Source organism: Drosophila ananassae, chromosome 3R (assembly GCF_017639315.1).
Source record: "Drosophila ananassae strain 14024-0371.13 chromosome 3R, ASM1763931v2, whole genome shotgun sequence".
Taxonomy (NCBI): Eukaryota; Metazoa; Arthropoda; class Insecta; order Diptera; family Drosophilidae; genus Drosophila; species Drosophila ananassae.
The window spans coordinates 8,512,604-8,529,592 of NC_057930.1; the positions used below are offsets into that span (position 1 = coordinate 8,512,604).

The window sequence follows — 16,989 nt, forward strand, 5'->3', positions numbered from 1 at the left end:
AACTGTTTTCTAATTCGAAAATCTGGCTTTTAAGTTTCATTATTTATTGATTATTACCTAAAACAAGACACTTAACCCCCTCATCCAGCCTCTCCAGCTCACTTGCCCAGCTTGGAAGCCTTGGCGGCAGCGGCGGCCGCCTCCTTGCGAGCCGCCCGCTTGGCCGTCTTGCGAGCCTCCTTCTCGCCGGCCTCGAAGGTGCGGCGCTTCTTCCGCAGCAGCCACTCCTCCTTCTCCTTGGTCTGCTTCTCGCGGATGAGCTTGCGGAAGAGGTTGCGGTGGCGGGGCTTCACCATGCGCGCCTGCAGGCGGTGCTCGTCGACCTCGGCCTTGTGCAGCTGCCGCTTGTTGACCTTGTGCACCTTGCCCGACTGCACGGACATCTTCTGCTTCTCCTCCTTCAAGCGCTTGGCCTGCTCGTCCAACTCCTCTTCCTCCTCCTCATCTTCGTCCTCTTCATCCTCCTCGGGGTCTTCCTCGTCTTCGTTGACGCCGTCGGGGCCGCCGTACTTCTTGTACTCTGCGGTCTCCTGTTGGTAGGCCAGCTGCAGCTGGGCATCGAGCAGCTCCTGGTCCACAGCCTCCTCCTCTTCCTGGGCGGCTTCTTCATCGGAATCATCGTCGCTTTGCTCTGAAGAAGGAAGGAACGTTAAATAATTGTTTTGAATCTAAATCTGAAATTGAACCTACCATGCGTCTCGATCAGGGAGGGATCGTGCAAGGCCTTCTCCTCCGGCGGGATGTACGTGTCCCTCTTGGAGTCCACGAAGGGCGACAAATGGGGCGGCAGCTTCTCGCCAATGAAGTACTTGTTGGTTGGGAGCAACTGGCGCTGGTTCACGCAGTCGAACAGCCACTGCGGCTGAATGTAGTCCCGCGAGATGTACTGTGTTGCCAGGCTGGGGCGATCCACGATCTGATGCGTAATTGTCTCATCGCTTTCGTCAAAAGTGGATCCTGGGAAAATGGACGAGTCCCAGGAGACCTTGCCGCCGAACGATCGGATGATAATAACCAGAGGTTCCCGAGGTACTTCGCGGTTAATGAAGAACTTCAAGCCCTTGAATAGCGTTCGCAGGCGGGCCACCTCTTGGGCCTCCTGCTTCATTTTTATGATGCGCTTCGAGTCGCCATCCTGCTCCAGCAGTTCCATGTCGATGTCCAGCTCCTCCTCGTCCTCCTGCACCTTGTCCGTGCGGAGCAGCTCGAAGTTGAGCGCTGCGATGCGGTCGGACACGAAGCTGCTCTCGTCCTTGAACGTGTCTTCGTTGTCCTGGAGCATGTTGGTGGGGAATTGGGGTGGATAGGCCAGGTTCAGGCCGTGGAACAGGCGGAAGTTGGTGAAGCCCAGCATAATGGTGTAGAACTCGACGAAGATTGACATCACCTTGAAGTCAACCTCTTGGCGCGACTGGGGCTTGAACGGATAGTAGTGGGGAACGATCCAGGTGACCTTCTGGCCCTTGATCTCCGCCTGGAAGTAGTAGCCCTTGATGGAGATGAACACCTTGCGCAGGGACTTGGAGGCGATCACATAGTGCAGAAATTCAACCGTCAATCGGCGGCAAAGATTCGACTGCTCGCGGGGAATCAAGTGCAGCGAGGGAAAGGTACTGAACAGGAAGAGCAGAGTCAGGCAGTCGTCCAGGTCCTTCAGTGCGTCTATGAAGGTGGGGTAGCGCTCCTTGACGATGTGATCGAGCTTGATTTCGGGAAAGAGGGCCAGGCGACGCTTCAAGTTGCGGAAATCCTTGATGGCACGATCGCGGTTACTTTTCTTGGCAAAAATCTGCAAGAACGTGGCATAGATTCCGGATATTAGGTTGAAGTTTTCACGAAAATGCAAAAGATAAACCCACCTTGTAGTCACGCAGAGTCCAGACAATCTGTTCGTGCAACAGGAAGCGAATATCCTTGGTGTGGTAAAGAACTCTGATCTCGGAGGATCCCTTTTGAGCCCTGCGCCTGTGCTTGGGCTCCCTGGGATACACTCCCTTCAAGATGCACAGCCTCCGGAAGTCGTTCAGGGAGAGCTGAAGCTTCCTGAGAGCTGCTCGCCGACTAATATACTGAGTGGCCTCGCCGGATTCGTACTAGAATTAAATAAAGTATTATTAAATGTTATTCTCTCTAAAACGCAGTTAGAGATAACCCTACATATTTTTATAGGGACTCCAACTATGTATACCCCTTAAGCCCTTACCTTCTTGGGACGCCTCATTTTGGTAGATTAGGTAAATGCACCTTTGGTCAAGAAAAATCTGCTATAAACAGATTTTTAAAAGAAAAACACGCTGGTGACCAAAACACACGTTTTTTGTGCAGTATTGGCAAGCGCGAAGGGAATTCAATTTTGTGTATTGGAAAAGGCGGAATTTTTAAATCTGAAGTATCGATATATCGATAGCATTTGCTGGTGCGACCAGACTAAGAAAAAAATTGAAATCAAAAAATTTAACCGATTTTTAAATTGAGTTGATTTCTGTTGGATTGAGTATAAATAATATTTCAAATAGCTATGCCCACAATATCTATTTATCTTTTGAAAATTGAAAACATTTTGCCCTTTGCCATTGGATAACTCATTTTATTGAATCTGTTTTTATTGTTTTTTATAGGTATTGTATTGAGAAAATAACATACAGTCTAAGTTTGTTGTATTATATAATATTCGTTATATATTAGTTAGGTTGAACATTAACTTCGTTTTTGTTTTTCGCGGCCTGCTTACTGCAGGTGCTTTTCATTTTCGTTTCTTGGTTGATAACAAAAGTTTATTAAACGGCCATATTTTCGTTTGCTGCGGCTCTTCTATAACTCTGCTATATAACGGTATTCGATCCGCTGTAAACGTTCGTGTGTCCTTGTGTTCGTGTGCTGTCGCCTGCTCGGACAATGTCCTTGCACTTTCAAAGCCTTGTTAACGGTTCAATGTCAATGTAATTATGTATCTGAGTGTGGTTTGTTGTATATTTCACCTAAATAACTAGTTAACATTTCGGTTTATTCACTATAGCTTCGTTTTGATTTACACAAGTGTCGTTCTTCCGTTCGCTGCTCTGTTCAGCTCCTTACCAGTTAGCCAACCCTTAAAATGCTTTATATAACTTCATATAACTCTTGTTTCATAAATATCTTGAGTGCCACCCATATATGTTTGCATGTATTGTTTGAAATTGACTATATATTTGATTTTCCTTTACTCCAAGCCCGCTTTTGATGACCTCTGTTAACTAATGAGTTTATTGTTTTACCTTTTTTTTGGTTTATTTGATAGTAGGTCGTTGTGGTTTTGGAATCAAATGACTGCTCGTGTCTGGGTATTCTTTGTATAAAATCTAAATGTCGTTAACTAGACGTACTCGTATAAAGTAAATAACTCGCTGTATTGCATCTTTTTAAATGTATTTGTCATTTCGCTCTCTTGCCCCTCCCAACGTGGAATGGTATTACTGGGGACTGGGATCTTCGACGAAGGAAAGATAGCTCCTACTGATGACCTAAAGCAACACAATGGGTACTATATCTGGAGAACGGGATGAGTAACGTAACCGACATTTGTCATGACCATCTATGTATTATTTTTGTTCTTTGTGACTATCGAATTATTCATATAAATCATTTGTACAATCTTATGTGCTAGAAGCGTATCAGTTGTTAAAATTAATGTCTGTTATTATAATACTCTCAGTGTACGCTATTAAAATTACATTCCCGTCAGTACTAATTACATGCCCATTGTCGATCGTTATTCGGTCCGTTATTTAATTACCTCGACAAAACAAATAAAAATACACACGATAAGTTAAATTTAAGAGTACAACGATCCAAACTAAACAACAAAAAATCTTTTGGTGGGTAATGATAACTGTATTACACACGACGGCTATATTTTCACACGCTATATCTTCTGACGCCCGATCTGGTCTATCGGTCTATCGGTCGCTGGCATTACAAATAAAAAACGCATCCGGTTCATACACTTATAAATTTGAATACGCTATAAAATCTTTAAATAAGTCTACCAATATGTTAACTATTACTTTTTACTGGATTCATTTATCAAATTTGCTTCGTTATCGTTATCGTTATCGGTAGCACTGTCGTTAATTGGTAATCGTTTGGTTTCCTCACATCATCAACAAAAATCGAAAACAAATCGAAGCTAACTGACAATTTATTGTTTGCTGTGTTTCATTTGTCTTTACAACGGACGCAACTTGAAACGGTCTCTAAATAGTGTATAATCGAATATAGGTATTGTATACATTGCATTTTCACGAGTTCTATTTATATTCATTATCGTATTGAGTATTAAAAAAAGTAATCCACTTGCAGTTTGAGAGTACGCGTATCTCACAGACACTCTATATGTATATACTGGCTTATAAAAGTTATTAAATATCCGTGTGTATATAAGTGTGTTCCATATACGGTTTAGATCTAGTTGGTAGATTATTTAAAGCTGAAATCAATGATTATGTGTTTGTTCGTTATGCAGTATATCGGTATAATCGGTTATCGATAATCGATAATCGGTAATTCTTGTTCAAGACGATTGTTATAGGTGATTGATTGACTTGAGAGCGTGATTAGAATAGCCAGATCTCTAGAAATGCTTTCGAATGGTCTGTGTTTGTGTTTGCTAATTTTATATATTTAAAAAACATCGAACATCGAATATACAAACATGCCAATTACTGTTAAATAATCGATTGGTTATACTTACGGTTCATTTTTCTGCAAACTCAAAATTTGGTTTGAGGCACAAAATTAGCAAACACCAAATTTAGTTTTTTTTTTTTGTAATTTTACTTTTTTCTTTAATTTCAAACAATGATTTTTATTTTCATAGTTAAATATTTCATAAAGTATATATAGCATTACTATATCTTTCGATTTGGTTTGTTCTGTTTCGTTTTTATCGTTATTATTATTATTTCATTCTTTCCTTACATTTCGTTTATGTTTTTTTTTTATGAACGCTTTTGCTAATGTTTCAACAATTTTTTTGTGTTTTTGTTTCACTTTTACTTTTTACGCAATTATTCAACTTGTTAAAAATCTATAACCATAACAATTTCATATATATATATATATATATTTGTATATATATATTCTTGTATATATTTCTTCTTATTTACTTTGCTTTAAAGCGAGACTACGGCCACTCGACATTTGGTGTGGTGTATGTGCGTTTTCGTTTGCAAATGAATTTCGGGTGGGATGGCTAGAGTAATGTGTGGGTTGAGGTGGCAAATGAAATACGGTCTATTGAGATTTATTTAAATTTTTTTTTCAAACTATTATTCATATGGCAAAAGTGGGTTTTTATGATAGGTGATAGAAGTGCCTCGGAATCATTTGTTCGATCACGACGCTTGAGGTTAGAATTCGATCCTCTGCGAGAGTGGGTCCTACGCTGCAATTTTTATTTTTCGATAGACTCTATAGTTTAGAGGGGAAAGTGGTCGCGATATGTTTGAATGCGAGTGTGATAGTTGGTGTGTGTGAGTGAAGAAAATGTTTAGTACAAGTAATTGCTGGGTGTCCTTTCGTTAGGTTCTAATAAGATGTAATTAAGTATGAGTGTTTTGTTTGAAGTATTTTTGCTTTTTATATAATAAATATGATTTTGTTTTAAAGTTAATTTGGAAGATATTTTTTTTTTGGTTTTCTATTCGATTTAGTTTTTGTATTTAGTTAAACATACAGCTTGTATAAAAGTTTAAGTTAATTTGTTGTTTGTTCTTGGAAGTTGTCTCTGTTAAAGCCTGGCGACCGAGGCAATCCTACTTTTGAGAAGTGAGCTTGCTAGTTATCGATATCGATGGACTAAATTCAACAATTTCGTGTGGAGAGCAACAGTGGCTTGAATCTTGGGATTTACTTACGGAAAAAATAATTAAAAATTTTCATTTTAAAGTAACAAGTTAATGGTTTGAAAAATTCATATTTTCCGGTTAACTCTCCACACTGACTAGGGGCTGAAATGGGCTATAAAACGGATTTAGTGTCTTCAGAATGGGGACTGGCGAATGACCTTATGTAAGCCTCTATCGAGTATTATACAATGTCTCAGTATCTGTTTCCCTGACTCTATCCTCGTTGCCTTTCCCTATATTGTATTTATTTCATTTGGTTTCGGGCGCCATCCTTATCCGCTGTAGTTGTGACTCTGGTCTGTCCATATTCTATATGCATATTTAATATTATTTTTATCCGTTTATTTATTTATATATATTTATATCTTTGTGCAATCGAATGCACTGCACCCATGGGGTGTAAGAGCAGCCACTTAGTTGCGATAATTCTGCACTTGAATCTGCATTTGCATCTGCACATCGCATTGCATTCAGTAAGTAAAGTACGCATATATAATTATTTCCGATGGCTTCACGGCATGTGCATTGGAACTGCTGGCCTGGCTGAGCTTGCTTGGCTTATGGAGCTTCTGGAGCTGCTTCGTACAGATATACCATACAGATATATGTACATATTGGTTTCGATTTCTGCCATTTAATTAGAGTGAAATGCACGTATCATACATGTAATCGTATGTATATAGGGTGTACCGATACATGTATGTCCATATATAGCGTTATGCTCCTTTAATTCACTGCTAATAAAAATTATTGCTTTCTGTTCTATGTCTGTGCGAGTGTGTCCTTGTGTGGGGTATTGTATCTGTGTGTGTCTGTTGTATTTGTTCATGTTGTTTGTTGTTCTGTCGTTTCCTTAACTTCATTGCGAGCCATATGCAAACGTTTGGATATCCGTTAGATACATTGCCTACTTAATTATAGTTGCATATATATATGTATATATAGTAAGTTATCTTCTGTTATATATAAAATATATATGTATGTATATATTCGGGTGTATATATGTATGCGTTTAATGTTAAATTATTTGGTTTTTATTTTTATTTTTATTCTCATCATTTGCATTTCGCCTCGTTTCGGTTTTACGGCCACTTGGTATTACGAGTTTAGGGTTTTAGTTTAGAAAAAATGTTACGTACCTTTCTAAATAAAGAGAGCAAGTTGATTTTGTTTCATATTTCGTTAAATATCGTCTTATATGTCATTTATATATAAATACGTTAATATGCTCGTATATATGTACTTGGGACTTCATTAAGCAAAAAGTATATGAAATTAGTTTGGTTTCGTATTTGTATTTGTTTCTTAAAGTTTTTAATAATTTTTTCCCCCATCTGGTGGTAGGCTTAGTTTTTGTTTTTGGATTTGAAATAGTCTATAATAAATATGGTTTCAATCGAAAGTTAAATTTAAACTCTGCTCCTGCCATTTGAATCAATGGGGCATTAGAATTAGAATTAGAATTAGGGCAATAAGTACGCAAATTATCACTTAATCAATATAGGTCAATATATAGTATGCCATGTAAGTGTGCGTGTGAGTTGGTATATAAGTATTATGTATTATAAGTCGTTAAACTAGATAGAGTTTAGATAGGCTCTGGATAAAGCTTTAAGGAGGAATCTTAGTAGAGCACGCAAATAAAGGCTTCGCAAAACTTCTAGCACAGTTCGCTCGATTGGATTCTGGATTTAAATTTTAATATTTTTTGGATCATCGTATCGTATCATATCATATCGAATATTTAGGGTGCTATTGTGCCGAGATATACATATACATAGATTCGTAGATACATACATGCTTCCGCTTGATCTTATTATGTTTTTATGTTTATTTAAAACCCAAACGCTAGGTAGATAGTTAGTAAGTTTTTGGTTGGTTTTTGCTTTGTTGGGAAGCCATTGATCGTGTTCCTTCTTCGCTCTAAAGCTGTACTAGGTCATAGGTCATAGATAGATACGATAGAGTGGGGACCAAAGAGTAGAGTATAGAGTAGAGTATAGAGAGGATAAGGAGAGGGGCGGCTTGCATTAAAAAGCTGCTGCTAAACACTTTAAAGTAAATGTCTTTCGAAAAAGAAACGCTGCCACTAACTAACTCGCATTTGTTAACGTTAAGTTCTCACCGTCTTCGTTATTATTCTGTATCAGTATCAGTATCTTTATCGTTATCGTTATCGCTTTCGCCATTTTGTTCGTGTAGCTGTGATTGTGATTGTGTGTATCTGTGAGTGACTGTGTATGCGTGGATTTGTCGGTTTAACAATTCGATTATTTAGCTTTAGTCCACAGTTAATTAATTTGTTATTCATTCATTAATTTGCTTGTATATAGTTTAGCTAATTGGATGTAAGATAGAGACTTGCCACCAGAGCACGTGTCTGTTTATCGCATCTGTATCCGTTTCCGTTTCCGTTTCCGGTTGCGGTTGCGGTTGCGGTTCCGGTTATGGCATCCACGGTCAATCGGTAACTATTGCCTGTTTTTGTCTTTGCCCTTGATCCTTACACAGGACAAGTGATCAGATCGTATTCGAACATCAGCGACACGGCGACAAAGACAAAATACAACAGAAACATGGTGAAGCCCAACCCCTTGTTCATGCGCCAGCGGAAGCAGGCGATCGATAGCACCACGAACACGAGCATCATAAACAAGATGGTTATGGAGCAAACCATGCCCACCGAGTTCACCTCCACTGGTGCCCCATAGATAATACCGTAGAGCAGCCATGGGATCGGCAAGCTGTCAAATGGAATTGGTTATAATAGTGGCCGAATTTAAACCGAATCGAATGGAGTTCGATTTAACCATATGTCATAGATGGCACTACTACTCACCCCACGGTCACGTCGAATATGTTGCTGCCCACGGAACTGGACACGGCCATGTCGCCGAATCCTTTGCGTGCCACAATCACCGAGGTAATCAAGTCCGGAATGGATGTACCTGCTGCCAGGAAGGTCAGGCCCATGACCTATTCAAAAAAAGGAAGCAAAAGACCGGGCATACGGGCTTAATCAGTGGAGCGGAAGCAAGGAGTCCACACAAAGAAATATTTCTTCTCAAAATTAATGGAAATTATGTCACTAAATTATTTAATTTTTGGAATAAAATCCAAACATTAATGGGAGATGTACAAAGATTCCTCCAAACAATTTTTATATTTTATTAAATTCAAAAAACAAACTTAAAAATGTAATTAAAATCTGTGGAGATTATAAGGCTGATGAATATTTTATTAAGAGTGTACCTCGGGCGGAATGCGCGCTGTGTCCCCGGCCACGTTGGCCCACCAGACCATCAGGTAGGAGAAGGCCGCTATCCACACAATGGAGCCGATGAAGGTGACCGGAAAGAAGCGCTTGCCGCGGGGCGTCCGCGTGTCGGGCAGTGTGAGCCACATGGGCACCAGGAGCGGGGCCACCAGGACGTAGGTGAGCCGCTTTCGGGCCGTGTCCGGCCAGGCCATGCTCAGTGGTTCCGGCTCATCCTCGATTTCTGGCGCCTGTTCGGACGGTTGGTTGGTTGGTTGGATTTTTTTGGTGTTTTTTTTTGTTGTTTGGGTAAAGGGAGAGAGATTCGATTAAAGGACTTGGACCGAACTGCGCTGAAGTCTGTTAGTAGTTATTAGCCGTAGTATATGGGTACGAGTATATATATAATATTGAATATATAATACGGAATTTGTTGTATAAAATATATAGTAAAAATTTGGGTGTGAGTGAGAGAGTGGTGGAACGGATTCGAACGGAGCGGAGCGGAGCACGCTCCAAAGTGGTTGAAGGTGGTTGGTTGATTGATTTCTGGGCGGGAGTCTGAGGTGGAATGCTTTCTGAGCCATGTTTACAGATGGGCATGAGTTGGTAACTTGGTATTCTTGCTTTCTTTTTTAAATTTGTATTTGTTTTCTTTTTTTTCATATTAATATTTGGTTGGCAATTTGATACGAAAATGCGGTTTATTTTGGGGTTCGGATTTGTAGATTGCAGATTCCCCGGTGAGGCACTCACAGACAGGCGTTTAGAGCTTGCTTGGCGTGGGTCGGAGTGGGTGGTGGTGTCGGTCAACAGATACTTAGTGTGGTGGTTAGAGTTTAAAAGGAGCGTGGGTGTGGTCGGTTGGGTGCACTTACGTTCTATCGGGGCTACAATTACGATACGATACTGATTTGCGCTGAGATAGATGGCTAGACTTAAAACGTGCAGAGAGTTCTATCAGCATCGCAAGTACAGTGGTACTACAGTGGTGCATTGGTACAGTGGGCATGCTCAAGATATGCAGGACAGTAGGTCTTGCAAGTGCAACAACACACAGACACAGTCTACAATGTCGATCAATCGTGAACGAAAGTAGAAAGTAAAACTGATTAAGAGATCTACATAAGTTATATAATCACTACGAGTGTGCAAGTTTTTCTCAGTGTAGCTATCATTAGCGTGGGTGCCGATTGTCTGACGCTTTGCAAAGGCAACAAAAATTTGATATGCCGTCTACAGTCCACGCTCTTGGTCTGGGCTCCTCTTTATTTTTCCACATTTTTATGGCACTATTGTAGCACAGTTAATCGGGTTAGTCACTGGATATTTTTACAATTAATCATTTCCAATTGAAAGTATGTTATTTCCATTAAGACCAATGCCAAAGAGCGTTGATGTTCGACTGGCATGTTTTGTCTGATATTCTTTTTATTAGTTGATAAAAAAAAACAACAAAAGAACACACTTTCTTTGTTCACGATATATTATTAAATGTCGTTTTTATAAAAATTATAAAGACTGAATGCAATATATAGAAGAGCGAAGATAGATAGATATAGAGAGAAAGATAGATAGAGAGAGATCGATAAAATTGTTCATGAAACTAACTTTGATGCTAAATTTGCGTGTCTGAATTTTGACCCTCTGCTCAATCCAGCTAGGACGTCGACCACTCAACGATGGCTTTAGGTTGATTATTCAAGATACATTATACATTTATGTGACAAGTATTTTGGGAGAAGAGTACACATTTATAAGAATATATATAAAGAGATTTATTGTTTAGTTATATGGTTTTTGGCTTTGGGGCCAACATCTCACACAATCAGGTCAGTTACGAAATTAAAACTTTTTGTAAAACTTAAGTTGTTGGAATAAATTTGAAGACTCTTTTTTTATATAGGGGGTGTTTGGGAAATAGACAGAAAGATAGTTTTGGAGAAGAAGACTGTTCACAATGTGTAGAAGGGGTGTCGGGGAGTCGGGGTTGTACATAACAAACATATACGGAGTGGGATTTATTTTTAAAACACAGTTTAATTTTTAGTATTTTTTATTTAGTTTTTTCCAATTATTTTATGATTTTAGAGCTAGACCCAAGTCGGAAATTCGGTTTCTAGCGGCCCTCACAGGCCAGCCATGTTGTGTCAAATTGTGAGTCGAATTCAAAATAAGGTGGCAGTAATTTGGGCGAGTCAGAGCCTCAGAATTTTGTTAGGTTTGCTTTGTGATCTTTGCATAAATTAAAAAATAATAAACATGAAAAAATATTCGTTATTAACAAACTAGGAAGCAGTAAGCGTCTCGGCTAGCCGAGTTTTCAATACCCTTGCAGATGGAATTATGGATTCAGGATTTAAGGAGAGAGTTCCATAGTTCTAAAGACTAGAGAAGGCTTCATTTGAAGTTTAAATTGATTAATAGCTTTTTTATTAGCATAAAATATGACGGAATGCTGCGACCTTCTGCAAGAGTCATTTGAATGAAGGAAATTGGTAATGCAATGCGACTAATACTGCTTCGGCTGCTGCATTTTTTGCTTTTGCTGATGGGGGGCCTTAGCTGGGAGGTGCTTGCGCCGATGCATAAGAATATTCGCCTTAAAAAAATGCCAATATGATTACGATACGCGTTGTACAATTTGCGGGCACACACGCTGCGACCGTGTTTTTCTTTCTTTTGATTTTGATTTTGACTCGAGTGGGTGTGGGGAGCTGTGTGTTAAGGCGCAGCTATTTTGCATTGGAATGACTGCATTGCACATTAGTGAAATATGAATGGAAATTATAATATGCGAGGCGCTACAAACGACTTTATTTCCCCTCAGAATTCACGGATGTTACGAGTGGTGTACATTGTTCTGGTTAATGGGGTTTGTGGATGTTCTTTTTCAAGGCTATTGGTAGTATAAGTAATAAAATAAAGTAAAGACACAAAGCAAATGAGTTCCAAATGGGTAATACGGTATAAACGAGTATGCAAAAATTTCACTATTCCGAATTAGCTCTTTTTATTCTGGGGCAAGACAAAACACACACAGAGAAACAGATAGATAGATAGATAGATAGATAGTTTTTATAGAAATAGATGGATGTGGGCATGAAGATACTCTGGAGGTCGGAGAAAGAGATAAACATACGCAAATGAAAAGGAAGTTTTGTGTGAAAGAGTTGGGGAACAGAGTTGTGTGAGAGAGACAGAGGTGTGGGTGTGGGTGGTTGGGTGGAATGGGGATGGGCGGAAAGTGGGCGTGGAACAGTTTTATGGAAAAGAGTTGAGAGACAAATAGTTGTTTAGTTTAAAGTCAAAGAAGTAAACCAAAATCCACTTAAAAGTCACACATGAACGTTGCATAAACACACAGACAGATCCTTCGATAAGAAATTATTCTCGTTTATAAATTATTTTATTTTTTTGATAGTACGGGCTTGACTTACAGCCTAGACACATTTTTATAAACCGTCCAAAAAGAATGGGAAAACACACCAAAAAGATTGGAAGGCAGGAGGTTTACATCAAAACATATATTCGTGTGGTTGGTTGGTTGGTTGGGTTGGGAATAAAAACACACCGATTTTCAGTTTAGAATCAGTTCAAACGTTGCATCAATCAGGAAACCAATCAGATCAGCTCAATCAACCGATTAGCAATATAAAGGAAGCATGCCAAACAGCTAGAAATTTTAAAGATACATAGTGTGTATAGATTTTGGTAGGTCGTCGCTTGAACTGGTCGCTAAACCCTGTCTGGTATAAAAGGGATCACATCAAAATAGCAATAATTTTTCATCAAATTGGGATATGAATTTTCAGGATTCACGACAATCATTAATGAACTTAAGCACTTCCGAATAATTGGGTTTTCCGGGGTGGGGGGAAACACTTAAATGGGTCGAGTTTCTGTCGCAACATGAAAGCTAAATTTCGATTTACGATATTATCCGTTTGTATATATTGATTTTTATTTTTCAATTGCTTGTATGAAGAATGCAGCGCATTGTGTGTGACACAATCAATCAGTTTTCAACACAAAAACTCAAGATATAAAAATGAAAAGATTCATGAAATCATAAGTCATGCCTAAGAAAATTATTATTCATTATCACATCGTACAGGTGTAAGAAATGGACGGATATAGAGGCGATCGGGACCACTTACCGAGTCGAGCGTGGTGTCGATATTGCCGTTGGGACGATCGGCGAGCGTGGTCTCCTTGAGGTTGATCTTGACGTGGTTGGCCGCCGAGGTGGTGGCGCCACCGCGCTGCGGCTTGGTCGCATCCAGCAGGACTTTCAGGGAGGCGATGGCGTGCAGCTGTGTCGCCTTCTCGTCAACTTTGCCTGGAACATCATCTTTGTAATTGTAATTGTGTGTCGTATTTTTTTTGTCGGTGTATTATTTGGTTTTTGGTGTGTGTTTCAATAAATAATGCAGTGTTTATTGTAATTGTTTTGTTGGGTTTGTTGGTACACAAAACACGTGAGAGTTGGTGGTGGTGGATTGTGGTTGTTGTGTTTTGTTTGTTTTTTGGTTTGTATGTTGCAAGTAGCGGTGTGATTATTGTTGTCGTTGTAATACGGTATAACGGTATTCGATTTTCGATTTTCGATTTCGATTTTCGGCACACAACGAATTGAGTTTTTTGAACGCAAAATCCAAGTGTTTTTTTTTTATATTTTGATATATATTTTTTTTGGTATAGATTTTTTTTTATTTTTGCGAAAAATTAAACGAAAAAAAGAAGAAAAAGAAAGAATAAAATTGCATCGATTAAAATGAGAAATAAACGAATTAACCCAGTTACGAGTTTCAGGTTCAGATTTAGATTTAGTTTCTTTCTTAGAGCATTTAATTTACAAACAAATTTAAAAGCCGGCCCGAGGGGCCCGGCTCAAATCGGGGATTGGATTGGATCGTTCATATACGCAAATATATGTCTATATGTATATTGAAAATATTTTATACAAAATGTTGATGTCAGTTGCGAAAACAGCATTTGGAGGTTGCTAGAGTAGGTCGATAGTTTTGTTTCAGCTAGGGGATATAGTAAGTAAGTAGTCTAGTCTATATAGAGAGTATAGATTGTAGGGAGTTATGACAGAGTATGACGGAGTATGGAGCAGAAGAGAGCGGGGAGCAGAGAGCGGAGAGCAGACAGCAGAGGGGGGGATGGAAGGTTTTAAGCCGACTAAGACTACAACTAGAACTATTTAGTAGCTAGGACTATACTAGGAGATCACTACAGATATTTACCGTGTCAGAGTCTCATGGGTATTTGGAACTTTTGTCTCAGAATCGATCCGATTCGATTTTTATTGAGTGTGGACTTGTGTTTTGCACTAAGGAGCTGGTTAAATATTTTTTTTTTGACATTTCAATCTGATTGGAGATGGTCTTTTTGGGGATCGGACGGGGTTTTCGTTTAGGATTTATAGTCTTTTTTTTAAGTGTTGTCAATGCGGCATGAAGTTCTCTTTTATTTGCACAATTAGTGGTACATTTCTCTATCAGGGGATCGTCTGGAGAGACGGCTAGGTTTTGGAAAGACCCCTTCTAGCATTTCTCTAGCTATATACATATACATATGTGTGTATATATGTACACGATTCCGTTGGGCTTAGATCTAGACTTAGCTTACGTTTCTATAGATCGCATGTGTGTGTCATAGTGGGTGTACATATATGGAAAGCGATTAAGATTTTTGATTTCAATACAGACCTAGAGTAGAGCATGCTCATACAGAGAACTGAGCAAAAGCACGACTAATATTGCTTATGGGAATTGCTATTTTGGTTCACTTCCATCGAGATCGATCGAGATCATTGCCAACGTTCTTGGCGTATTGTGATTTCCGGCCGTCTTGGCCAGGCAAAGGCCCCAAAAACACAATTCCCATGCAACGAGCATAACGAGTTGAATGGCAAAAAGAAACGCATATGTAAACACAATGTTTATAATGACGAACATTCCAGTGACAAAAAGCGATCCGACCTATGCAAAAACTACCTGAAACAAGCCCGACTAGTCGCACATGCAGCCGGAGCTTGTTAATTGTTTAAATAATTTTCAGTCGAATGGGTTGGATGGGTGTGAGTGTTCAGACGAGATCAGTCTGAGGTCTGAAGTCGATCTGAGCCCCCATGTCTGAGTCCCCCGATGTCTAAATTGAAGCCGATTCAGCATCGGCAAACAGCATTGCTGCGAGCCAATTGTACTAGTTGCTAACTAATTACATTTTCAATTACAATTACGATAATGATTACGTTTAACACATACAACATTAAGAACGCATAGTTAATAACTATTTACAGTATAAATTGTTTTGTTTAGTTTTTGCTTTTGTCACGCGTCAAACTCAACTCAACTCAACTCACTCCAGCAGCCAGTCGCACAGGTACTGTCTGTAACTACTTCTACTAATATATTTATCTCAGAGATACTAAGTTACTCGTTATAGAGACAGTACGTGTGCCATTGAACTGGACGCACAAACTCTAGGAATTTATGATAATTTCTCTATGCTAGATATATAACGCATATGTATATATATATATATGTTAAGATATTGGTAAAATGTAACTCCAAACTGACATTGAACAACATAAAATATTTTCGTTATTTTTGTGAAAATTTTTTGTTTGTTTTTCTGCTATATTCTTTTTTATTGTTTATTTTTTGGTATCACTGTTGGCAACAAAACGAAAAACAAAGCCCAAAAAATAAGTTTGTAAATAGCATTTTCTGAAAGCATCAGCAACTGAAGGCGAAAGAACAAACACCTGACCTAATGAGCTCAGACTTGAAATGTTTCTCAATAATATTCTTGTAATTGGTAATTCATAAGGGGAAATTAGTTGGAAAATTTAGCTTCTCATAAAATTATCTTAAATGTTTAGTTTGGGACTGACAATTTGGAATTAACAGACTGTCGTTAAAGGTAGAGCCTCATTATCGAATCGCTGACTAGTTGAGGTAGGCACACGAATTCTAGCACTTCGCACCTGCGAACCTTGGCGAGCACGCCCCTGAGTTGTTGAATTCCGATTCGTTTAGTCCGCTGTGGGCCATTGCCGTGGCAACGACACTGACGCCTATATACACTCCATACATATTCATGGACGGACAGACACAGAACGACAGCCGAGAGCCGAATCCATACAAAATCAATGGTGGAAAGTGATTGGAGACATTGAAAAGCCAAAGAATCTGTCTGTTTGGGCCACCAAAATAATAATATCGCGATGACCTTTCCCATTTTGGCCCTCCCAGAACTCAGAAGGGTTAAAACTGTCACTTGCCCTTGCTCTGTCACTTCTAGTTACTAATTTTTTTCTTTTTCTTTTTTCTGTTGTTGGTTTAGTTTCAGTCGACGCTCCGTCTGGGCCTGGCGTGCTAATTAGGTAAGTGGCTCCAAGGTCGCCATTAAAAAAGTGAACCAAAGCTAAAGGAAACCATGGCGAAAACCCAAAAAGCCAAAAGGAAAACAAAACAAACCGAACTGAAATGAACTGAACGGAACCCAAAAACAACAACGCAACAAAAAATGGTAATGGAAGTGGAAGTGGAAATCGGAGCATAGACATAGATATAGATACAGATACAGTAATTGGGTAGGGCAGCAGAAGTGGAAGGATGAGCGAAAGTAACTTCTGGCTGGCAAGTCAAACATCCAATTAGTAGGAACACTGAATGTACACAGAGTTTAAAAGGAACCAAACGAAACAGAACTTAGGAGAACAATTTTACTTTAGAACAGATATAGATAATAGGTACAGAAGTATATAGGTAGTATATATAGTATAGTATTATAGTTTAGAGTAGAGAGTTGGCATGTTATTGCATTATT

General features: G+C 39.2%; 2 protein-coding genes across 10 annotated transcripts in view; both read right to left on the bottom strand.

Moving 5' to 3' along the window:
- Window positions 1–27: 27 nt before the first annotated feature.
- On the bottom strand, window positions 28–2,367 carry LOC6504559 (pescadillo homolog). The gene is made up of 4 exons (XM_001964874.3): window positions 2,204–2,367; window positions 1,860–2,093; window positions 691–1,789; window positions 28–631 (listed from the first exon to the last, which is right to left on the bottom strand). The coding sequence occupies exons 1-4, from the start codon at window positions 2,219–2,221 to the stop codon at window positions 99–101; spliced, it is 1,884 nt and encodes a 627-aa protein (XP_001964910.1). The 5' UTR covers window positions 2,222–2,367; the 3' UTR covers window positions 28–98.
- Window positions 2,368–2,566: 199 nt separating this feature from the next.
- The window catches only part of LOC6504558 (sodium/potassium/calcium exchanger Nckx30C), a 34,414-nt gene continuing 19,991 nt past the window's right edge, over window positions 2,567–16,989 (bottom strand). For 4 of the 9 annotated variants that reach the window (XM_014904967.3, XM_014904965.3, XM_014904963.3 and 1 more), the window contains exons 5-9: window positions 13,302–13,495; window positions 10,753–10,827; window positions 9,138–9,392; window positions 8,725–8,861; window positions 2,567–8,629 (exon numbers count right to left, since the gene is read on the bottom strand). In XM_014904967.3, the coding sequence (XP_014760453.1) occupies window positions 8,389–8,629; window positions 8,725–8,861; window positions 9,138–9,392; window positions 10,753–10,827; window positions 13,302–13,495 (902 nt within the window). In that variant the 3' untranslated portion in view covers window positions 2,567–8,388. The remainder of the gene's footprint in view (window positions 8,630–8,724; window positions 8,862–9,137; window positions 9,393–10,752; window positions 10,828–13,301; window positions 13,496–16,989) is intronic. The other 5 variants (XM_014904962.3, XM_014904966.3, XM_014904968.3 and 2 more) reach the window with 3 other exon arrangements.